The sequence below is a fragment of the Pollicipes pollicipes genome, unplaced genomic scaffold, assembly GCF_011947565.3.
Source record: "Pollicipes pollicipes isolate AB1234 unplaced genomic scaffold, Ppol_2.1 Scaffold_3087;HRSCAF=3621_pilon_pilon_pilon, whole genome shotgun sequence".
NCBI lineage: Eukaryota > Metazoa > Arthropoda > Thecostraca > Pollicipedomorpha > Pollicipedidae > Pollicipes > Pollicipes pollicipes.
Genome location: NW_023596225.1, coordinates 42572930 through 42596715, shown reverse-complemented (window position 1 = coordinate 42596715; position 23786 = coordinate 42572930). Strand labels below are relative to the sequence as shown.

At 60.6% G+C, this 23786-nt stretch overlaps 1 protein-coding gene across 2 annotated transcripts; it reads left to right on the top strand.

The window, feature by feature from the left end:
• The first annotated feature begins 748 nt into the window (after positions 1 to 748).
• On the top strand, positions 749 to 23786 carry LOC119114830 (putative ferric-chelate reductase 1 homolog). Of its 2 annotated transcripts, XM_037238879.1 has the most exons (13): positions 749 to 878; positions 5127 to 5311; positions 13529 to 13676; positions 15070 to 15354; positions 17249 to 17311; positions 19038 to 19280; positions 20002 to 20109; positions 20478 to 20631; positions 20977 to 21360; positions 21727 to 21956; positions 22180 to 22305; positions 22787 to 22887; positions 22953 to 23786. In XM_037238879.1, the coding sequence occupies exons 2-13, from the start codon at positions 5130 to 5132 to the stop codon at positions 22966 to 22968; spliced, it is 2040 nt and encodes a 679-aa protein (XP_037094774.1). In that variant the 5' UTR covers positions 749 to 878; positions 5127 to 5129; the 3' UTR covers positions 22969 to 23786. The 2 variants fall into 2 exon arrangements, with proteins under 2 accessions (XP_037094774.1, XP_037094773.1); XM_037238878.1 differs by having other exon boundaries at positions 22787 to 23786.

Sequence of the window (23786 nt, the reverse complement as noted above, 5' to 3'; positions counted from 1 at the left end):
GCACAAAAACTTGTTCGCCGCCTCGGAGGCTCCCGCTCCGGCGCGGCGCTGTACTGGCGGGGGCAGCGCTGTACAGGGAGCACGTGTTGGACTGAGCAGGTGGGCGTCTATCATCAGTGATGCCAGACACCCGTGGCTGGCTGCGACTGTCGGTCGGTGGGGGACAGGTGCAGAAGTGCTCTGGCGCACCCGGGGCACTGGTCCAACCACTCAGCTCCAGTATTCGGCTCTGTGTGCACGTCTCTGGTGGATCAAGGAGGGACAGCCAGGACGGTGAAAACAAGTTTCACAACTCGTGCTTAATGTTAGAGTCACTTTCACTATGCCTGAGGCTTGATCAATTCTGACATTTAATGTGGGATTCGCCTTTGACACACTGACCAGGCGTTCAATTTGATTTGGACATCTGTTTGGGTCTGAGCTCTCTGACAGCGGAAGACTGATGCATCTTTCCGCGACTCGTAACACATATATTCTGAGATGATGGCTATAACGCAAGCAACACATCCGGGGAAACATACCCTCTTTTGTCTTAACGGTGACCATTTTCACCAACCACGATGCCGACACTCGACACACCTTGCGTGTTCGCCGCCGCCGTCCGTGGAGGGCGGCCGGCCCGCGGCCGGCAGCGGCGGCGGCCGGCAGCGGCGGCGGCCGGCCCCCGCCGGCGGCGCGTGAGTCAGCTGGTGGAGACGGCGCCTGGCAGCACTGGCGGCGCGGACCGGCCGCCACACGGCCGCCGACCGCCGCCGCAGGAGCCGCGCGCGCCGCCGCTCAGTGTTTTGTGAGTCCGGACGGAGCGGAGCAGGGTGCGCGCGTGGAGCAACTCGGCGACAGTGCTGCTGCCCTCCGCCGACCGACGCCTCAGCCGAGCGGTGAGTACGAGCTGCTGGGCTCAGAGATTAAGCACTGCGTGTCCGAGGAGCGAGTGTGCTCAGGCGCCAGCTGTGCGCTCAGCGCCAGCTTCCTGCTGCGTGAATCAGGGGCGCTGAAACTCGGCCAGTGCCTTCCTGGCGAGTAGGTGTTTTGGAACTATAGTCGTCGCTCGGAGGCGGCTTTCTGCGGGGAATGGCTACCTAGCGCCCGGCTGACCTACTGTCCAGTTGTCGAAAAATGGGCCTCAGCTTCTTGTTTTGTGCGGAGCTAACTGAACTGAGCCCGGCGAGCTAATTGAGCCGAGTCACTGAGCCTGCTGACCCCAGATCCAGAACCGCTGAGCCTGAATCCAGAACCGCTGACCTCAGATCTGGAACTGCTGACCCCAGATCCAGAACCGCTGAGCACAGACCCACACACAGTCCCGCGCGCTCTGACGAGCATTCCGTGACGCATCTGGGGCATCCCAGAACGCAGGCATGCGTATAATGTCCGGAGGCTGCCGTCCGCCGCCCTGCGTCGTAATCCAGCGCCGTGTCAGATGGAGCGGCGCCGCTGGAGACCGTTGGTCCGTGACAAGCTTTTCTATTCCACTAAATGCCGCACACAGTCGAGCTGCTGGGCAACGGTTCGCAATTCGTGTTCGGATGTCGGGATCAGGCCATCTGTCGGCTCGCGCGCCGTCCGTTGTCACTGAAGCGGATCGAGCGTGCATTGAACGTTGCTTCCGGTCATCATGTTGTTTTGTCTGTATGAACGCTCTCGTTGGTCCCCCCCCCCCATGCGATCCGCTCTGACCTCCCCCCCCCCCTACCCCATCACACCGCAGCAATCACTGTTCACCTCAGCGCCCCCAGCGACTTTGCACCCGCCGGCTTTGCACGCGCCGGGCGGAAGTGTTCTGCCCCTCAGAGCTCTGACACCCACTCCTCATCTTTGCACCCATCCCTTACCTCTGCACCCATCCCTTATCTCTGCACCCATCCCTTACCTCCGCATCCGCACATTACCTCGGCACCCGCCGCGCACCATGGCGTCCGCTCGTCACCCTGGCAGCTGCTCCCCATATCGATGCCCTCTCCTGGTATCAGCACCTACTCCTTACCCGGCGCTGCCGCCGCTCACTTTACGCCCGCTACTCGTCTTTTGATCCACTCAACACTTTGGAATGCATTCCTCATCTCGTGATTTACTCCTCGCATCAGCATCCGCTCTTCATGTCAGCTCTAGTTCCTCAACTCGCACCCGCTCCTCATCTCAGCACCCGCCCCTCGTCTCGGCGTCCTCTCCCGCACCTGCACCGCTCCACCCGACTGCACGTGCCGCCAGTCACGTGATAATAGACCCGTCCGCCCCGGCGGCGCGCAATTCTGCAGATGATAGATAGCGCCAAACGTGCCGGGCCGACCCCATGCCGAGGCTGCCCTTGTCGAACGCGCCGCCTTTCTAAGCATGTGAAGGATGCGCCGCGCTTGTGAAAACCTGAGCCGGAGCATGTGACTGCTCACGGCCCGGGTGATGGCAGCGCGCGACGGCACGAATCGAGCCGCCCTCAGCGCGCTGATGGCCGACCTCGCCCCGGTTACTGCCGACCTCGCACACGTCCAATACTCGGCAGGTCACGTGCGCTGACAGTTGCTCACGCCCACCGCGCATCTGACGCACGTCCGTGGGCGGCCACACGCGCTCGCTACCCGTGTCGCGCCTCCTCGAGCGACGGTCGACAGACGCCCGTGGAGGAGCGCCAACTCAGCGCGGGCGCGCTCACATTCTCACCGCCCTCGAGCCCCGGCTCGGCGGGGCTCTCCGCCGCCCTGTGCCATTCTCACGGCTCGACGGAGCGGGCTAGGGCGGTCACGCAGCCGTGGTCCCGACCCGCGCGCCGCAGCCGCCGGGCAGGGCCGGTCCCAGGCGCTCCCGGCCGGCGAAACTGACGCGCCTGCCGGCCATGGTGAAATCCTGCCGCCGGCGCCGGTCCGCTGGCCAGGCTCTCGGCTTCCGTGGCCGGCTGGATGCCGGTCCGCTGGCCAGGCTCTCGGCTTCCATGGCCGGCTGGATGCCGGTCCGCTGGTCAAGCTCTCGGCTTCCGTGGCCGGCTGGATGCCGGGCGGGTGGCGCGTGTATGACGGGGCAAGCCGGGCCCCGGTTTGGCGGGTTTGAACTGGCCTGGGCCGACTTGTCCGCCGTTGTGGATTAGCCGTGGTGTCCAGCTGTTACGGCACGCAAGGCCACGCGCCGGGCTGTGTTGTCAACAGACGTGGTCACGTTGGTATCGGATGATGATTGCAGTGGTGAGCCTAACGCCCGGATCATGTCGCGGAGATTAGAGAGCCGGCGGTTTGTTTTTAACATGGTTCCTCTGCACTCCCGTTTGATTTGGGCGACCTGAAATGTCCACGTTGGCATTTTGAACAGCTGTGAGGACGGTTTTGAACTTGATCTGAAGTACGTTGTGAACGGTACAAGGCGCAGTCCTGTAAAGCTACAACATTAGCACCGAAAATATAAATATCCCGGAGGCCGATGAAGCCGATTTGTTAAAACATCACGCTGTCCGCTGCAAACGAGTAAAAATGGATGGGGGACAGCTTCACGACCGGCTTTGTTGTGAATCATGTCGTGCAAAACGCATTGCTGGCTGATGAGTGGGGATATCTTGGTTTGCTCAAGGCTTAATACGACACGTCGCGCAATAGGAGAAACCGGGATAACTGCATAGCGTTGGTTGGACGCGACGCGTGGGCTGGCTCCTGCTGCTGTTGACGCGCTGCGGACGCAGTCTGATCGGCTGACAGCTTGTGCGCGTCTCTTGTGCCGCTCGCGCGTCACACACAGCGCAACACGCTGGCAGTAGCGGCTCTCCGAAGGGTGCCTCGTTGACGGGTGGGAGGCGACGTTCGGCAGCGTCGGTGCTCAGTGCGCGGTGCGCGGTGCGCGGTCTGCCGCCGCCGAGCCTTTCTCCGACGGGCCGGCCGCGTGGCTGCGCCGCCCGGTCGGTCAGGCCGCGGCAAACCAACCAACCTTTCACCGGGCGGCACGCCGCCGACCGGGCCGCGCCGGCTCTGGTGACGCCTGCCACATCCCCCGCACGGAGCTCGCCACGCCCCGCGCCGCTCCCCTGACGGCGGCGACGTGCGGGGACGGGCTGGGCGGCGCATGGGGGCTTGGTATGGGGGCGCGCGCACGCTCTGGACGGGCTTCGGGACGCTGGGGCTGCAACTCTCGCTGGCAACGTTAAACAGCTATCGCACGTGTTTAGATGCGCATGATACCACTGTGAAGGCTCAGTGACAAGGGGGAGGGGGGGGGGGGGCACCGAACGCCAGGTTTTTGCATCTTAAAGCGATGTTTGTCTTATATGCTGCCGGCAACTCCCGACACACGGAAGGCGGCACATGTGCCACCGTGCTATGTTCGTGACGCTCCGGCTGTCCCCGGCTCGGCTGCCCTTGAGCTGGAAAAAGGTTATATAGTTTTGAATGTCATCGTCGTCCTCGTCATGCTTTCTGATTCCACGTAGGCTCGGAACCGTCCCCGATTTTGTCACGTCATCGAAAATTATGATTTCCTTGTGCTCTTTATCTCACCGGAATACACAAGGTCACATTAGCAGCTTGTCCCTTCACCCCTCATCCGTTCTGAGTCTTATTGAGAAGCACCTGACCCGCGTCCCTAACGTCTGACCCGTATCCCTTGGGCGCAAAATGACCAGTGCAATCGACGCGCCCGAAAACACCAATACATAACAAAATGACCCGTATCCCCGTCCGTTTGACCCGCGTCCCCGCTCGTCTGACTCGTGTCCCTGGCCGTTTGACCCGCATCCCCGCCCGTCTGACTCGTGTTTCCGGCCGTTTGATTCTGACCCGTATCCCTGGCCGTTTGACCCGTATCCCTGGCCATCTGGCCCGTATCCCCGCCGGTATGACTCATGTCCCTGGCCGTCTGACCCGCGTCCCCGCCCGTCTGACTTGTGTCCCTGGCCGTCTGACTCGCGTACCTACCCGTTTGACTCGCGTCTCCGCTCGTCTGATTCGTGTCCCCACCCGTCTGACCCGCGTCCCCGCCCGTCTGACCCGCATCCCTGCCCGTCTGACTCGTGCCCCTGGTCGTCTGATCCGCATTCCCGCCTGTCTGACTCGTGTTTCCGGCCGTTTGACTCCGACCCGTATCCCTGGCCGCTTGACCCGTATCCCTGGCCGTCTGACCCCCATCCCCGCCCGTCTGACTCGCGCCCTTGTACACAGACGATGCGGTTGACGCTGTGTTCGGCGTTGCTGGCCGCGCTGCTGGCCGGCGGCGGCGGCTTCCAGATGGGCGCTCCGGAGACGGCCTGCGACGACATGACCCCGGGTCACGGCTATCCGGCTCAGGCGAGCGCCATGCCGTACGGCCTGGACGTCACCAACACGACCTTGCGCCAGGGCGACCGGTGAGTTTCGGCCTGCGGCGGCGGCAGACCGCCGTCCCGTCTGCGCAGCTGGACGCCCGTGTCGGAATCCCGCGCCCCTCGCCCCGCGCTGCTGGAGCCGGACGCACGTCCGCGCTTGGCCTGGAGATACGCTGAATGGTCGGAACGGGCAGGAGCGCAGCCAAGCTCCCCTGGGGGGGGGGGGGGGGGGAGGGGAGGGTGAGATCGGTGAGCACGACTCATGCCGAGTGGTACTTTCCTATCGGGAGCCACCTGTGATGAAATAAGCATCCGGGCCTAATGGGGGCCCTTCGCAACGCCCCTGCTGCGAGGACGCTGCGGGGACAGCTCGCTCTGCAGTCGCCACGAGCGCGCCGTCAACTCGCAGTCAGAATGACGATGCGCCGCGGTGCACGGGGCCTCCCCTGGACCGATGACGTCACTGGCTCAGCGGAACGCCGCAGACCCCTGCGTTCTGCACGGCTTCCGTTCCTGGAAGTGGGTTCTTTGTCTGCGTGCTGCAGCGCCGCTTCGAATGGGCGATGTTCACTTCTATGTTCGTCGGTTGGGACATCGCTTGCACGTGTCTTGAGGAAACCAGGCGGCTTCGCGGAAAGACTTCGGTTTTTGAACACTTAAGCCTGACGCGTAAAACCTCATGTTAAAATATTCTCGTGTGCCATGTGCACACAAACATTTGGGGTCGCACTGCTTCGCATACAGACAGATTTTTTTTGTCGTGCATTTTATAACCCATCTCGATGTTTAACCCAGCCCATGCAGGAGATGAATTTGCGTCATGAGAGAGGATGAAGACGTACTCACGGACTCGGAAACAAATCGTGTATTTGAAATTCAGCTTTGTTTTCCATTTTGAAATAACTGTAGTCGTTTCGCACCCCTTTTCGGTGCAAAACGTGACAACACTGCATTGTATTCCGAAGTATCGGAAGTGCGATTTTTCAACGGTATCATATATATATATATATATATATATATATATATATATATATATATATATATATGATAAGATCAAGATACCTCTCCTCAGTAATGCATAAAAAACCGAACGGCGAAGAAGGGAGGTTTTGTAAAACATCCACGTGGCGTAGCTTTGCCCACTTTTGATACATTTCTAGAGACTATCTTCATTTGAGCTTTATTCCGCTAGAATTTTTATTACACTGAGCATGACAATGCAGGGATATATTATATATATATATATATATATATATATATATATATATATATATATATATATATAAATGCGTCGTGCGGATGATAAAGCTTATACTTTGGAATGAAGGTTTGTATGATTAATCGAGCGCCATTGGCAATTTGTCTTTTAAGGTGGTCTTTACGCGACGCTTGAAGGAGATGCCTTATATTTATAGTTTTAAATGTTATGATATATACTAATGATGACTTTGTAACGATGTTTAACCACTGCCTACTCGCTATTGACATGTTCATGACATGAATATTGATTATTTTCAACGTGAGAACTCATAATGTCGAAAAAGAATCCCACTTATTTCAAGCGGACGCACAGCTGGGAGATAACTCTATAAGGCCTAGTTCCATTCAAGCTGCGTGCAAAACGCGCAGGAAAACGGGGACTGCAACTTCCAATTCTGAACCGCAGATAGCCCGAAGATAATTGCTCTCGTCCTGCGTTTGGTGAAACGAATTCCTAAACTGAGTGGAATTTCATTGCTGAGGTGGCTGGTTGAATGTGGGACTCTGGACAGCGTGTCCCTGGCTATTCCATCCTGAAATCGCTGGCAGCATCTAGGTCATGGGAGTCTTGTTTACGCTCGGATGTTGCCTTGGAGACGAGGGGCGTGAGAACGAACCGATTATTTGCTCTCTAGCTGAAAGCAGCCAATCGTGGGCCACAAATAGCTCATGAACCATAATGTCAGGGTGGTTATTAGTCATTTGTTGTGCGGTGAAACTGATGTCCAGTTGTACCAATCGCATTTGTCCAGCTGCGCTGAAAACGTTTGGCACATTTAAGATCGCGCTGAAAGTTATCAGCACATTTGCGTGCAAGCTTATTCCTATATCTTTATTGTATTGAGAAAAATATAGCAGATGATGGCCAAGGTTAAAATATAGTACATAAACATACAGGTATACATAATTTATTAAAATTAAAGATGCCTGCTTCTGCAAAGGTATTAGCCAATTTAGTAGTACCCAATTTAGTGCAATGCAACCAATCAGATGGATACTCTTTCCTAAATCGACATTGACCCTCGTCAAACAGAGCACAGCATGTCTTCGTCCGGGCCAAGTCCGTACGTCCGTGGCCAAGTCTGTACGTCCTGGCCAAGTCTGTACGTCCGGGGCTAAGTCTGTACGTCCGTGGCCAAGTCTGTAAGTCCGTGGCCAAGTCTGTACGTCCGGGGCCAAGTCTGTACGCCGCGGCGCCAGCCCAAGGCCGCGCTCCCACTCGTGGCCAGATGACGCCGGCTCTGAGAAGGGGCACGACTGCACAGAGGAGGCCGAGAGGGCGGGGCGGATCCACAAGCGGATCCAACGGACGCTGCTTTCCAGGACGGCGGCAAAGCGAAGTTTCGCTTTTTTGGCTGCTGTGAGACAACTTTGGCGGCATTTGGAACCTGGCCCGCCCACGAGCTGATGCTGGGTTCGCCCTTGCGTTGAGGATCCGTGCGCTACCGGTCGCACGAGGCCTCGCCGTCGCGTGGCGTGCACTACCGACCGCGCATGGCGCTGAGTGGCTGCGTGGGCCCGGGACCGCCTCGGTGGCGGCTACAGCGCTCGTGGCCGGACTGGTCCGTACGCCGCGAAGTCAGGCTGAACGGTGGGGAAGGGGGCGGTGGGAGGGGGGGGGGGGGGCTTAGCGAGCTTTCCGCGCTGGTGCCCCAAGGCCACACGGCTCGACGCCGGCACTAGCTCCGCGGCCGTGACGGCGGCCAGGCACGACCGACGGGGCAACTCTGATCGGCCCGCTCTCACTTCGCGTGTCCCCTCTCGCCTCAGCAGTCCCCTACCCCCGTGCCCTCTCACTTCGCGTGTCCCCTCTCGCCTCAGCAGACCCCTACCCCCGTGCCCTCTCACTTCACGTGTCCCCTCTCGCCTCAGCAGTCCCCTACCCCCGTGCCCCTCCCTCCACCTGCTTCTTTCACTTTGTGTTTTCCCTCTCGATCCATCTGCCCCCTCACTCCGCCTGTCCCTCTCTCCACCTGTCTCTCGCACTCCACTTGTCCCCTCTCGCTACCCCTGTCCCCGTCCACGTGATTTTCCATTCACTGTGTTCTCTCTGCTCAAACTGCCTCCTGACTCCACCTGCTCCCTTCACGCCACGTGTTTCTTTCGCTGCACTCGGCTCACCTGCCCCGCTAATCCATCTGATTCTCTCACTCCATTTAACCCATCTTAGTTCACCCGCTCATTTTCACTTTACCCCGCAACCTCTCATTCATCTGCCCTGTATCATTCCACCCGCCTCCTCTTACTTCACATGCTCCCTGCCACTACACCGGACCCCTCTCAGTGCAGTTGGCCACTCCCACTCCACCCGCTAGCCCTCACTCCGGGCTAGCACTGCACATCACTCCCCTGTATGACCTTCTTCCTATCTCACCCCGCCTGCTTCTTCCCGATCGCCACTTCTTCCCCACCTCGCTCCGCTTCCAGCCCGGCCACGCGGACAACGGCCGCCTGGCCAGGTGCCGGCGGATGACGTCGGCGCAGAGCCGTCGCTGAGTGTACCGGCGCATTTTAACCCGCTCGACCTCAGTCCCGCCGCAACCCACGAGACATGACAGACGCTGCGGCGACTGGGTCTGGGAGCTGTCCGTCCACCCCGCCTGGCGTGATCCGCTCGGGCGGCAGACAATAGGGCGCGCCAGAGCCGGCCGGGCTAGGGCCGGCACGCTCCCGCCGCCGCCGTCGCCCAGCGGGCTCGGCCGGCGCACACCGCGGCCCTGAGATGCTGTGTTGGTTGTTTGTCCATACGCTGGGTTGTTGTCTGCGCATGCGACGTTGCCCGAAAGAGCAAGGCAAAACGGTTGGTTTTAATGAGGGGCGTACCTTCCGGATCTGCTGGATGCCGCTTGTGCTTTGTTTACCAAGATTTACGGCACTGTTTGTGTTGCGGCGCAGTGTGCGCCAGATGACGTGCGATCTAAAAGACGGACAAAATCAGCTATCCGCTGACCCCGTTCCGCCATCTGCAATGGTCACACCGCATGACTCTGCTCATCTGCTGCTGCGTCGCAAGTTGTCAAACCCACACGTCGGTTATAATGAGTATGAAGTGGTAACACACCTCAGTGGCGTGCAATGTGTCGTAGAAGAGCTTGTGCAGACGGGGGCGGGGGAGGGGGGGGGGGGGGAGCTCGGGCGGGGTCGCCCCTGGTGATGCAGCTCGGGCAGGCACGGAGGCCATGAGGGCTGTTGCGCACCCTCTCGGGCCCGACCGACGTCAGAGCTACGCCACAGGCTCACTATCAAACGGTGCGGTGCGGTATGGTACGGGCACGGGTATGGTCCGCGCCGTACCGTGGCGTACCGTGCGGTTACCATTCATGCCGTCCGTACCGTACACCAAACCCTTACCATCCGCCTTTTTTAGCCGCCTCTGCGGTCTAGGGGAGAGATGCTGGACTCGTAGCCCAGCGGCACCGGGTACGAGTCCAAGAGCGGACGCATTGTTTGGCCCGAATGGAATGAAAAGGTCAGCAGGTAACTGGCCAACGAGGGTCAACCCTGACCCGGGCGGCCGTGTCGCAGCGTTGTGCGGCACGCAAAACCCTCCGCATTCCTGTCTGGCGCAAGGGCGGAGGCAAAATTATCCGTTGAACTGGATGGCACGACTTTGTTGGTGGGTTTAGGCTACACGCAACAAGCTATGCTTAGCAGGCACTATGAAGCCAAGGTCACCCACGCAAACCTTGCGGGATGAATTTAAAAAAAAACAGTAGATAAAACAACCCACCCGTGCCGCGCCGTGCCGTGCAGTGCCGTCGCGTGGCGTGCTGTGCCGTGCCGTGCCGTGCCGTGCCGTGCCATATCTGGTCAGAGAGATGTGATACGTATTATGTTCATATGACGGGTCTGAGAGGTTCGGTGCACAATCCCCGCCCCTCTGCGAGTCCAGAAAGATTTGACACGGACTCCCTTCTGGAACTGATAAGGGAAATGGCGGCCAGCGTTTGCCGGGGATATAATCGAACTGAGACTTCGCTGTGGAAACCACTCACGCAACCACTCACGCCGTGTTTCGGCGAATCAAAGGCCCTGGGCGGTTGGAGTTCGTGCGCGGTGTCGGCCAGTGTGACGTCAATGTCCGGACATTTCCTGCAGACCCCAAGCGGATGATGCGGGTTTCCTCATCGGGACAGCATCAGGGCCGTGCTGCCGTCTTGAATGCTTACTCACCGGTCGCGGCGTGGGCCGACGCTGCGGTGAGCGCGGCCTCTGGGCTCCGCGGCCCGGGGCTCCGGGATCAGTCGCCGGCCGTTCCCGCAGTTCCGGCTCCTAAGGGCCATGCCCCGCCGGCGCCAGGTGCCGGTGGGGCATGAGTGGGAGAGAGGGAGAGAGGGAGAGAGGGAGAGACGGCCTCCGCCGACCACACCCTCCTTCACACCGCTCGCCTCCCTGGAGAACATATAACTGATGGGATGGGGGCACGGAAGGCGGCTCTCCCCGCCCGACCAACACTGGTCAGGAGCCTGGTCACCAGCGGCGAAATGCATCGCTAGGTTCGGGTCAGTTACGTGGTCGTAACTCGGACTGAAGCACTGTGTTACCCTAACCGCGTCATCGACGTTCATCGCTTGGCACCGAGGTTGCGGTACTTTTCTTGGCCGGGGTTGCGACATGGCGGGAACGGTCTTGTTTCATGCATCTGTACAGCGAATAGTTGCGGAACGGCGCGATTGCGATGCATTTCATATCTTCAGCAGGCGTTGTTTCCCAATCATTGCGATGCACACGCGTGGGTGTTTTTGACGCTCCAGGAGGTGACATGACTCGGTCTAAAATAGCTTTGCATGTGTTAGAATTTACTCAGCCGGTCTCTCTGGGAATTGCTATACAGTCACTCTGGAGATGGAAGCCCTTGGACGGACTTTCCCTGCCGAGGACGGACGCCGGCTGGGTCTACCTGACCTTGCCAACACCGCTGGCGCCGCCCGCGCTCCCACGCCGGGGTCAGACCGGAAGTGACACGGTTCCGGCGGTGGCGCACGGCTCGGTGGCGGGCGGGGTCGCTCCTCGTTAGGCTGGTGCCCGCTACGGCGCGTGCCGGGCGTGTCGAGCTGAGATCTCGGGGTTACTGGGTCAAGGCCACCACGGCTCGGCGTTCTTCGGTTCGGCGGAATTAGCGCCGTTACGCTGGGGCTGTTCAGGGCCGGCTCCTTTGGCCTGGCCGCCGAGTGTCCCACCACCGGCTATAAGCTCCGACCTGGAGCTTTAATGCAGTTCAAGGGTTTTGATAGTGCTGCTTAGACGTTGCTTATTGTTCGCTTCTCTCACTGACGGACGATTGTCTGTTGTTCACCACGTGCGAGCGCGTGGCGTTTTTTTAAAGTTCTGTGATAGGCCAGTCGGCGCCGGCGAACGTATCACGCCCTTTGTCTCCGTCGCTTGGCTTCGCCTCCTTGGGAGGAGGTGACGCCCGCGCGCACTTGCGTGCGTCGGGCTTGCAGCGCAAGCGTGGTGGGCGGGCCAGCCCGGCACGCCACACCACCTCCCCTGTAGTTTGTGGGTTCGAGTGTTGCGAGGTCTCTAGGTGTTGAGCCGTTCTGCTCTCATGCGACGAGCCGCCGCGTGGGTGGCACTCTGCGTGATGTCCTCGAAATCACCTGGGCGACGTCAAAAAGAGGCGTGGGCGACGCCGAGGTGTTTGCGCTGTGGCTGAGAGGCTGGTGGTGACCTGCACGCGTCAGCCAATGTGCACCGAAGCGCCCAAATCGAGGCAGCGGCTGGCGGGAAGGACGCCTGGGTCAGAAGGAAATTCAGTGCACGCCTCTGGTGCGGTCACCCAGCCGAAGCTAGTTATTTCAGCAGTATGCCGGATGGTGCTAGCGATGAAAAGCTTCAAGTTGATAAAGGGGAGGCAAAGACCTTTTTGCACATGACGTCCAGGTTTTCCCTGTTTTTTTTGGGGGGGGAGGGGCGAATCTTCAGCGGTTTGGGACAAATATTAAGAAGATCGAGAAAAGCGCCGTGGATGGTTGTGTGGACGGGGGGAGGGGATAGTACGTACGGCAGGCACAAACACCCCCCATACAGGCACAGCGTCCCAGCGGCGGCGCCAGCCGTGTGTAGAGGGCTGGCGCCGAGCCTTGGCCGTCTCCGCTGCCGTCCTGGCTCGGCCGCGACCGTGAAGGCCCCGGGCACCCGCCACCCTAGCCTCTGATGTCTCAAGCGGCTGCTTCCGGCGCTGAGCGTCAGCCTTCACCTGGTTGGCCAGCGTCTGTGTCGCCGTCTCGCGACTTTAATCGCCTTTAATTGCTGACAGGACACGGCTGTGCCGTGTCGCTGCTTCGCGGTCTTCGCGGTCTTCGCGGTGTTTGTGGCCTAGCCGGCGATTCGGAGCCCCGGTCCTCGCCGCGGGCTAATTAAGTGTTGTTGGTATGGCGCGGACCGGTTCCTTTGTCTTCACGACGCATGTTTCTCTGCGGTTTTGAGACGTCTGTTGGCCAGAATAGGTGCCACCGGTTTCCTGGGTTGGATAAACAGGACTTGTTTCCTTGGCCAGGTGATGCTTCGTTTTCCCATTCGACCGGTCAGTTTCCTCTCCGGGCTGCTACATTTCCCTCCCCAGTTACCGCTGCTAACTGTCGGCTTACCTCTTTCCCTGTGCTATGTTCGATCCCGAATTACAGCGTGCTGCATACCAAGAGCTTTGAATCAACCATCGCCTTCCTGCTCCTCAGTCACCATTTTTGGAGCAGGAACGGGACTTGTGGGGAGGCGAACGGTTAAGTTGCCCTGTTACCAGCCTGTTTCGTGTGACATGCGTTTTTCTCGTTTCCTTCGTTCACTTATGCTACTGTATGAGGCACAGGGCATCCAGGATATGCCGTCCTGCTACAGGATCTGCAATGTCGCAATCAGTGCAACTGTCACCGCACCCAGCCGACAAAGCCGGCGCTCCCGCCGCCGCGCTCGCCGCGTGCCCCGTCCGGCCGGCGGCGCGCGCGGCCGGAGCCCGCGACACCCGCCGCCGGCGCCTGACCGCGTGTCCCGCCGTTGCAGACTGATGGTGACAATCAGCCGGGGTCAGCAGCCGCCGTTCAAGGGCTTCTTCGCGCAGGCGCGCCTGGTGCGCGACCCGAGCCTGCCGCCGGTGGGCCGCTTCTACACCAAGCAGCACGCGACGGTGTCGTGTGGGGCCGCGCAGGCTGTGAGTGGCGCGCCGTGACGACGGCGAAGGACGGTGGCGACCGGGCGGGGTGTGATGCTGTCAAGGACGCCGGTGTCAGGGGGCGTGTCGGTTGTGAAAGACACGGGTGTCAGGGGGCGTAATCGGGTCGGGCGACAGCGGTGTCAGTATTAGACATCGGTTTCTGACGCTCTTTGTCGCTCACTGGACCGGCAGATGTAGGGTCAGAGAGAGTCGGAGAGAGCCGGAGAGCTGAAGAGTCTGTGGCTGGCGTGGCTGTTGACTATGACTTTGGCTATTCTGGCTGACTTTGGCAAGGTCTATATAAGAAACAAAGCTTTGCCAGGATATTGTGCCACCTACAGGTCCGTGCCAGCATATTGTGCCACCTACAGGTCCGGGTCAGAGCGACCTGGCTAGGCGCGAACTGTCGCGTGAATGCCCCAGTACCTTTGACAAGTAAAGCCCGAGGGGCTTCTAGAACATAAAGAGTTGTCCCCCGAGCGTCAAACAGGATCCCGTGCCGAAAAAGGCATTCGAAATGAAAAACATGCAGGGCGTATATAGCAATGAAAATGACACCCCATAATCGAGAGTCCCCTGTGAACCGGTTTGGACCCTCCCGAGCGAAATCCAGGCCGCGCCACGGCCAGTAACAGGACTGTATAGGGGTCACGACCTGATCAGGGCTGGATTAGGAGTATTATCTCGAGGGAGTGGACCGCGGCCGAGCAGTCTGCCGGCGCCGGCCGGCGACAGCTGGTGTTGGCGGCCCGGCCGCTCGTCACGGAAGTCTCTGACTCAGCCGGGCGATCGGCGGCGCGGGCGGGGGGGAGGGGGCTGACACGCCCGTGGGCGGCCCTGTCCGGACAGCCGGTGACATTTAGAGCCGCTGCTCGGGTCGGGGAACCGCGATGCCCGTCGCGGGTGGCTCGCGGGCGCATTGAACTGGGGCTCCACGGGGTTGGACAGGGATAAGTAGTCTCGTTTCGGCACTAGTGTCGTTAGCAGTCGATGCATGGCCCTGTCATAATTCAATACTGGTTCGTTAGATTTTCAATTCATGCCGGACATTTTTTACTGCTGGAAAGGTACAACGACTACCCTACGTTGGAGTAACAAAACTGGCTGCAATAATGATCTGCAGTCACTTAGAAGAACCAGTTGTATTCAACAGACAGCTTGATTAAATGTTTGTCCTCTTTCTCGGCGCCAATATTCATGAGGACACATTTACCACCGTCATCTTCTCAGCAAAGAAGTCCATACGTGTGCCTGCCAAGCTTGCTCTTCAAAGAGGCCACCGCGTGCCTCGCTGCTCTACCCCCGCTGCACTACGTCGCGACCCCCACCGACGTCTCCTCCCTCAGGATATCACGTACCCCTCACCAACGCGTGTTTCCTCGCTCTTCAGAACAGCATCACGCACGCTGACAGCAAGGAGAAGGAGGCGGTGACGTTGCTCTGGGAGTCTCCGGCCTCGCTGGACGAGGAGGTGGCCTTCCGCGTGACGGTCGTGCAGAACTACCGCACGTTCTGGGTGAACCACGACTCTGCGCGCGTGCGCGTCAGCGAGTCTGGTCAGGAGCCGCCGGCGCCGGCCGACGCCGTGACGCCGTCCGCCGCCGCGCCCACCGCCGCCGCGCCGCCTCCCACCAAGGAGGAGCCCATCGATGATATGACGCACATGCTGGTACCGGTGAGTGAACGCCGAGGCAACGGGGGGGGGGGGGGGGGGGGGGGGGGGAGAGACTGGGGCCCGCCTGTAGCCTGCACCGGGTTGTCTCTGAGGCGTTCGAGTTAGTGGTTGCAAACTGGTCTGAGTCGAGGTTGCGTTTCACGGTTTTCGTCTGGTGGCGGGCGGGTAAAGACCATGCCTGGATTAGCGGCACGGTATCATCGCCACTATCAACTGTCCGACGTCAGCCATCCCGTGCCGTGCCGAAACACGTCCGTCCGGTGGTCAGGCTTCCCAGGGGTTCGACGCGAGGATGTAACGTAGGACGACCTGGACACGGAGACGGCGTCCAATGGGCGCCACTGGCAGATCCCCTTTGTTGCCAATTCTCTCTGTGACGTCCGCGCGCTTCGTCGCGCCTGTGTCACACTATATTTCCCGTGCGCCGTCGATACATGTTTCCTTCGAATTCGCGGTTTTGCTTGTCCTTTTCCTGGAATCGTTGGCTTGCCTCGTGGTGGGCTCCCAACGCTGTAGTCGCCAGAAGCGCTGCGCTCGCCTGTGCGCTGCAGCCCGCGACACCGGGCTTCAGCTCCAGACCGCCCCGCCTCTGAGGCTTCCAGCGCACTCCGCTGGAGCGCCGTACCCTGGCCGTGTGGGGCCCGCGGCCCGGGCGACGGCGTTCTCTGCTATGTGGGGCCCGCGGCCCGGGCAACGGTGTTCTCTACTATGTGGGGCCCGCGGCCCGGGCGACGGCGTTCTCAGCTGTGTGGGGCCCGCGGCTCGGGCAACGGTGTTCTCTGCTATGTGGGGCCCGCGGCCCGGGCGACGGCGTTCTCTGCTGTGTGGGGCCCGCGGCCCGGGCGACGGCGTTCTCTGCTATGTGGGGCCCGCGGCCCGGGCGACGGCGTTCTCTGCTGTGTGGGGCCCGCGGCCCGGGCGACGGCGTTCTCTGCTGTGGGGGGCCCGCGGCCCGGGCGACGGCGTTCTCTGCTGTGGGGGGCCCGCGGCCCGGGTGACGGCGTTCTCTGCTGTGTGGGGCCCGCGGTCCGGGTGACGGCGTTCTCTGCTGTGTGGGGCCCGCGGCCCGGGCGACGGCGTTCTCTGCTGTGGGGGGCCCGCGGCCCGGGCGACGGTGTTCTCTGCTGTGGGGGGCCCGCGGTCCGGGCGACGGTGTTCTCTGCTGTGGGGGGCCCGCGGTCCGGGCGACGGCGTTCTCTGCTGTGTGGGGCCCGCGGCCCGGGCGACGGTGTTTTCTGCTGGCTCTGACCTCCGACCCCGCTGCGGACTCCATTCCATTGTTCTGTCACAGAGTTTTCGTTCGTGACGTGGTGCATGAATGTCGGGCTGCGGTATGGACTTGCTGCTTTTTTAGGCGGCTTTGAGTGCTTCGTGTTCATTCGTCCGTCGGAGCTTAATTTCACGCGTGTTGTGGTCAAATCTGAGCGCCGGCCTGCGCCATGATGCTGATTTAGTGCTTCAACACGACCGCCATCTTGCTTGCAGGCGCGTTGACTCAGCTAACCGCTACTTTCGCTCCGTCGCCTGATCGCTCAGCAGTTTCCCACGCACGTGGCATTGTGCTGCCAAGCATCGTGGTTTTCCGCGAGTGGCCGCCGTGCAGCTGAGCAATGTTCCCGTCGCCCATTGTTTGAAATGAGTGCAAGTTTCCCGACCACGCAAAAATGTGACGTCACTGTAGTCGTCACGCGTCGTTGATCAGCTGTGCAAAGCCGCATCATGCGCCGAATCATGCCTTGAGGCGTATGCGCCGCTCATTAGTAAGCTCTGTCCATGCGTACCACGCGTGCCGGCCATGCATACGCGTGCGTCTTACCGTGGCGCCGATGCCGACCGGCCGCCGGTGTACCTTCGTGCATTTTGTTGACCTGGGCTAACCGAGGTGCTGTTTCAGCGCCGCCCGAAGCCGAACCGGAGCTCACCGTCACCGCGAACCACCGAGCCCACCTGCACAGAGGTAACCACCACCCCCTTCCCCCGCCCCGCCCGAACCGCGCAGACCGCGGCAGCCAGCGCGGCGAAGCTGCTCGCAGTTGGGGCCGGTCCACAGCGCGGAGAAACTTTGTAACTGGTGTGGATTGTGCTGTGTGTGTGTGTGTGTGTGTGTGTGTGTGTGTGTGTGTGTGTGTGTGTGTGTGTGTGTGGGTGTGTGTGTGTGTGTGTGTGTGTGTGGTGTGTTGTGTGTGTGTGTGGTGTGTGTGTGTGGTGCGTTGTGCGTGTGCGCGTGCGCGTGCGCGTGTTGCGTGTGCGTGTGCGTGCGCGTGCGCGTGTGCGTGGTGCGTGTGCGTGTGTGTGTGTGTTTGCACACGCCGCAATGTGCACTGCGGTTTTCCACGCTAGAATGGGGCGATGAGGTTGGCCACGTCGTGGTACCGGCATCTCCTCCCTAACAATGCCGGTGACGGTTCTGGTCTGAATGGTGTCTCATGCAGGCGCCTCGGCCGTTTCATGTGCTATCACCTTTCTTTAGCCGTGATTTGGAGCTCATGGCCACAGCTTGCAAACTATATATCATCTAATGTAAGGGGTTTTCCGTCTACGCCGCAGCCTTCCGTATCAGGGTGAAATGCAGCTTGAATCTGACACTTGGCACCTAACCAACACCCCGGTGCGCAGGGGGAAGAACAATATACACCAACGTTACGGCAGTGGTATTTCGGTATTTCCTACATCCAGATTTTAGTTAAGTCCAGTTTGATTCGATGGCGAGTCGTCTGCGGTGTGCGTTAATGAGGATCATCGAGACCGTCCATCACGAAGCGAGCGTGAGTGTGACTTTCAGCACACACTGAGTTAGTAGATAGTTTGCACAGGAGAAGAGAAGGCAGTTGACCTATCTTGCTGACTCGTGCTCATTGTACGACGTCACTTCGGTCTTGAGATTCTCAAGCTGCCGCTCTGTGCGGAAGGTCGGACATTCTCCGAGCGAGTACCCCCGCTGGAGACTAGCAAGGATTCACCCTTCTAGTCGTGACGAAGATAAACCGCAGTAAAATGTGTGTGCACAATGACACGACACTTCACCATGCAGCCAACGCGATGCTGACGCGGACAATCGCAGGGATAGCAATATTAAAACTGAGGATGATCGTCTAATCTCTTCTTTTTACCTAGCATCCGTCCCGACGTCACATTGTTTTAAAAACACGTCGAGCTGAGCAGCCGACAGCAGACCGCCAGCCGTTGCACTCTGCGAGACGGGGCCCACACTCGCAGCCGGCAGTCTGTAACGCTGCTGGAATGCGGCCTCGCACGTGAGCGCCGCTCTGCGACTGCGTGGTTCGGCTCGCCCGCAGCGCAATGCAGCCCTGTGCATGTGTACGCCACATCACGCAATGGGCTGCGCTGCTGCTCACGGGCACGTCATTTACCGCTGCTGACTGGCGGTGCTATCTGGTGTTTTTCTTGTGGTTATGCTCTACTACGCCCGTATTCAGTTGCTTAGTTGTTCAGCGTGCATCGCATCGCGTATCGCATACTGTGTATGGTTACATCACGTTTCCTGAGCTGCACGGTGATGAGGGCTTGGATGAAGCCAACCACATCGCCGTGCGGTGCCGCGAACCGGGCCCATGCCCGCGCTGCGCCTCCACACCAGCTGATATCCGTGTATGTTGGCTCCATCGAGCTCCGCCGCACGCCGAACCTCGCCACGCTCACGCCTGTGTCGGCGGCCTCCTCAGAACTGCGAGCCGTCGACCACGACCGCCTCACTGGCCGGGGGAAACGCGCTCGAAACCGTGTACGACGCGTGCCTGCTGAGCAAGGGCTGCTTCGCCCTGTCGGACGGCTGCCTGCAGGGTCGCAACTGCGACCTCATGGTCACCCACAGCCGGCTGAGCAGCGGCGCCTACCGGTTCCAGCTGTACGGCCGCTTCCAGCCCGGCAACTACCTGGGGCTCGGCCTCTCGCGGGACAAGATCATGGTGAGCGGCGGCACGCCGACGGCACTGCGTGTGGAGCTGGAGGAGCACGCGAAAAGGGGGCGCCACCGACGTGGAAGGACGTCTGAGTCGCGGGGAGGGGGAGGGCAGACGGGACTCCGAGAGTGTGTTAGGGCGCCGGCGTCGGAGGGAGAGGACTAGGCGGGGTGAGCTGGACAGAATGATGATAAGATCAGGGCCGGGAAGGATTTTAGAGGAGCTGGGCGGTGCCGCTGGAGGAGGTCGGGGGGGGGGGAGGGGGCGGCGAGTGAGCAGAGCAGGCCGTGAGCGGCCACCGCCGTTGAAGGAGGCGAGGGAAGCGGGTGGGTAAAGTAGGGTGATGGGGGCTCACCACCAGCAATGAACTAATCGGGGTGAGGGAGAGGATCGCTGGTCGTGCGGCAGCAGAACTACTGTCTCATTTCTGGGCGCGTTTCGGACTGAGACATCTACAGCTACCAAGGATTAGGGCTGAACGGTATAAAGGTGGTGGTGGTGGTGGTGGTAGTGTCGGTTTCGTAATGTCAGCCCCGACCAGACGATAAACGTAAGCACGCGTTCTCAAAAGTCTGCACGGAAAAATGTCTAAAACGCACTCTCCGTTAACCAGCTCTTCAAAATCGCCCTGTTCTGCTCTGCTTTTGTATGGAGGCGACGAACATGTCCAATGCTGCCCAACGCTCTGCTTACTCTCTGGTATGACAGATGTCGCTTGTCCTTCCAGGGCAGCGACGCTGTGGTCTATTGCGCCACCCGAGATGATGGCGGTTTCCAGGTTTTACACGCGTATAACCTGGGCAAACAGGCGTTTCCAATGCAAGCGACGTCCAGGGTAAGTGAGGAGCTAGTGGAATCCACCGCATTAGGTCACCAATTACCTTAGCGCTTTATGTTGTCACTGGTGACCGAAATACGGTGACCCATGTGAGGGAAGATTCTTATGCTGATGTCACAGAGGTGATGTGTTATGCATTTGGAATTTTATATCATTTGACGGTTGCTTTTCGCTCCTGTCTTGTCCGCTCTCTTTTTGGGACTTAGATGGGTGAGACGACACTGAATCGATGCAGTTATGCTGTGCTGCTCTCTTAATCAGAGGACGGCACGTCGCTGTCCTCGCTGTCCTGTCCTCGCTCGCTGACCCTCGTCATGTCACCGTCCTCCGCCTTGTCCATCTGACGCTGGCGTCCGCCCGGCCAGGAGGGGCCTCTGGTCAGCGACTTCTCCAGCGAGTACCGGGACGGTCTCCTGCTTTGCGAGTTCACGCACTCGCCTCGGTTTACCGTCCGGGGCGAAGACTTCGACCTGGTCTCCGATGACCTGCACCTCATGATGGTCAGCGGCACGGCATCAGGTCAGGGTCGAGGGGGACGACCCCGGGTCGAGGTCGAGGGTGATGACCCCGGGTTAGGGAATTGAGCGGCTCCCAGCCAGATGCCAGGACCATGGACATTGCAGGTCAGAAGGCAGCGACGTCGCCTCATTCAGAACTGGGGCACAATATGTGATCAGTGGCTCATGTTTAATACTTAACTTGAGACTTCTGTTGCCCTTTTGGCATGTCTCCATGGCAATGTCGCTGCGCTGTCCGTACGACGCCGTCTACGTGCCGCCGTTTGCACGGCTCTGTGACGCCCTCGCGGCCGGCGCGCCGCCGGTCGTCTCGCCTTCGCCTCACGCGGGCGCCCTCCGCCCACAGCGGACTCGGAGCGGCGGCCGCAGTACCACCGCGACTCGCGCCGCGTCAGCGCCGCGCCCGTCCGCCTGGCCTCGGCCGGCGCCGCGGCCGGCGACTCGGGCCTGCTGTTCCGCGTGCATGGCGCCCTCATGGTCATCGCCTGGCTGGGCACGGCCAGCGTCGGCATGCTGCTGGCGCGCTACTACAAGCAGACGTGGGTGGGCCGGAAGCTGGCCGGGCTGGACCTCTGGTTCCAGGGTCATCGGACGCTGATGGTCATCACCGTGCTGCTCTCGCTGGCCGGCCTCGTGTGCGTGTTCATACAGGTCGGCGGCTGGACCGCCACGCCCATGTTCGGCGCCGAGGGGGCCAACCCGCACCCGCTGCTCGGTATCATCTGTGTCGGTGAGTCCGAAGGCGAGCGGCGCGCGAGGGAGTGGGCGCTGCGGCGGCCGGCTTGGCTGTGTCGTCCAGGCGGCGGCGACGGCGAGATTCGTGTGGGAGGATAGGGGTGCACAGCGGGAGAAGCGTGACGCGCTATGGACATTCACCGACTGCTTGCTGTAAAACAAGCGCTGTTGAAGCAAGCGCAGAAGAACGTCATTGCCATCAACAAGTGTTATTTGACATCAACAAGCGTCATTTGCCGTCACACACGTCGTTAATGAGAGAAATGAAGGGCCAAGTGTTATGTCAGTCGAACGCTCTTCCTTGCACATTGATCGGCGTCTGGTCTATGCGGGACCTTGACCTCCACGTGCGGCCCGGCAGCGCTGGCCGTCCTGCAGCCGCTGATGGCCCTCTGCCGCTGCCACCCGACGGCCTCGCGCCGGCCCATCTTCAACTGGCTGCACTGGATGGTCGGCTCGGCCGCGCACAACCTCGGCATCGTCACCATCTTCTTCGCTGTGAAGTTGCCGGCCGCCCAGCTGCCCTTCTGGACCTACTGGGTGCTGGTCATCTTCGTCGTGCTCCACGTCCTGACGCACTTGGCGATGTCGGTACGTGATCAGGCCCAGCTCGAGCTGCTTGCGATGTGACACGGTTGGGAGATTGTTAGATTGTTCGGGCTAAGTGGATGTTGATGTGGTGCCGCCTTGAATGCAACAGACAGCTGGGTAACCAGACGTTAGGGTCTTGGATGGCAGCCTGAGCACACTAGTATGCAGGAGACCGCAGAGAGAGTCCGCGCGGCTGGAGCTGACGCCGGGCTGCCGTTCCCAGGCGCAGCACTGCGTCGCCGACCGGGCGGCACGTGGCCACAAGACCACCTCGGAAGCCTACCGCATGCGAGACATGGCGACGAACGGCTACAGCGGCCAGCAGGCCGCCGCCCAGGACGACGCGCCGGTGAGGGACCGCGGCAGTCGCGGTCACGTGACCCACTCCAGGGCGCAGCGGCTCCAGCTGTCGCCCCGAAGCCGCCCACGTGACCGGGCTGAACGAGCGGCCACTCTGTGTCCGCTCGGCGCCAGTTTCGTGACCGCCCGTGGGCAGCTTTTGGTGGCGGTGACGTGGTTCCGTGACTACGGCTGGGGTGGTGAGGTACTGCTGGAGTCGCTGTGACCGTGAATGAGCCGGCGCCGAAGTATCAAGCGTGGCATATGTCAGATACGACGCCGTCACCGCGTGACCTTGCCGTGCTATCTTGACGTCCACACTTGCTGTCACACCTGTACGGACCGATCTCTCACTGTACGGCAGGCTCATTCAGCTCACCTGTGGCGCCGATTACACGGATAGCTCACACCGCGACGGGCGTTACTCTCGGTGACGTCAGACTCATTCAGCTGTCGCCCCCGAAGTCTGATGATCAACCTCCCTACCGCAGGGCGGTGGGTTCCGGCGCGCTCTGCTCGGGCTCTACATCTTCGAGAACCTGGTGCTGGTGACGCTGCTGGTCGTGATGATAGTGCTGGCGCCGGCCGACTCCTGGGGGAGCTCGTAGGTCCGCACCGGGGGGCGGTTCTAAGGCCGCCACTGGCGCCGGCCGACTCCTGGGGGAGCTCGTAGGTCCGCACCGGTAGGCGGTTCTAGGGCCGCTGCTGGCGCGAGCCGGCTTCTGGGGGAGCTCGTAGGCCCGCACCGGTAGGCGGTTCTAGGGCCGCTGCTGGCGCGAGCCGGCTTCTGGGGGAGCTCGTAGGCCCGCACCGGTAGGCGGTTCTAGGGCCGCTGCTGGGGCGGCAGACTACTCGAGACGCCGCTGAGAGTAGTGCGCCGCGGTTGCAGTACAGGAGTCGCCATCGCCGCCACCGGCCGGTGCGCTGTGGGACCATGTGGGTAACCGCCGTCAGCGCCTGGCCCCAGACGGACCGTCTCCGCCGCCAGCGCCAGAGGGCAGCGCTGCGGAGTCTGTCCCGTGCTGTCGTTGGGCGATTGGTGGAGACTGCAACGCGTTGCCCGACTGACGTGATCAGAGAGCCCGCTAGTGGCGGCGGCAGTGCGCCGCTCAGAGCGCGCGCTCCCAATCGCGTGAGCTCGCCGGCCACAAGAGCCAAGCGTCTTTCGTTGAGCAGTGACGCATCAAGGGTACTTATTCGGCGTCGCCAATGTTCTCTCTCTCTGTGTTCGTGTTGCGGCAACGGCGCGGCCTGACCCGGTCGAGCCAGCAGCGGCTGCTTGCGGATGTTTGCGAGTGTTGTGCTCTTTTAAGGGGCATGCGTGCAGAGGTCTGATTCGCGTGAGAGTGGAGTGACCCGAGTTTTTGCTGGGGTTTTATGCGGTCCTCGGGGACCTGTGTTTACTGTTGCTGAGTGCCCGACTGTTACCGAGTGTAGCCTGGCAGAGGCATTTGGGTCCACGCACGGCAGAATACAACCAAGTGAGCTTTG

What these genes read in the sequence shown, in the direction of transcription:
- LOC119114830 (XM_037238879.1), top strand. Translation starts at nt 5,130, where the DNA reads ATGCGGTTGACGCTGTGTTCGGCGTTGCTGGCCGCGCTGCTGGCCGGC. An exon ending in GCTCGGTATCATCTGTGTCG is followed by an intron (nt 21,361 to 21,726) that starts GTGAGTCCGAAG and finishes GCGGCCCGGCAG; the next exon opens with CGCTGGCCGTCCTGCAGCCG. An exon ending in CCGCCCAGGACGACGCGCCG is followed by an intron (nt 22,306 to 22,786) that starts GTGAGGGACCGC and finishes TCCCTACCGCAG; the next exon opens with GGCGGTGGGTTCCGGCGCGC.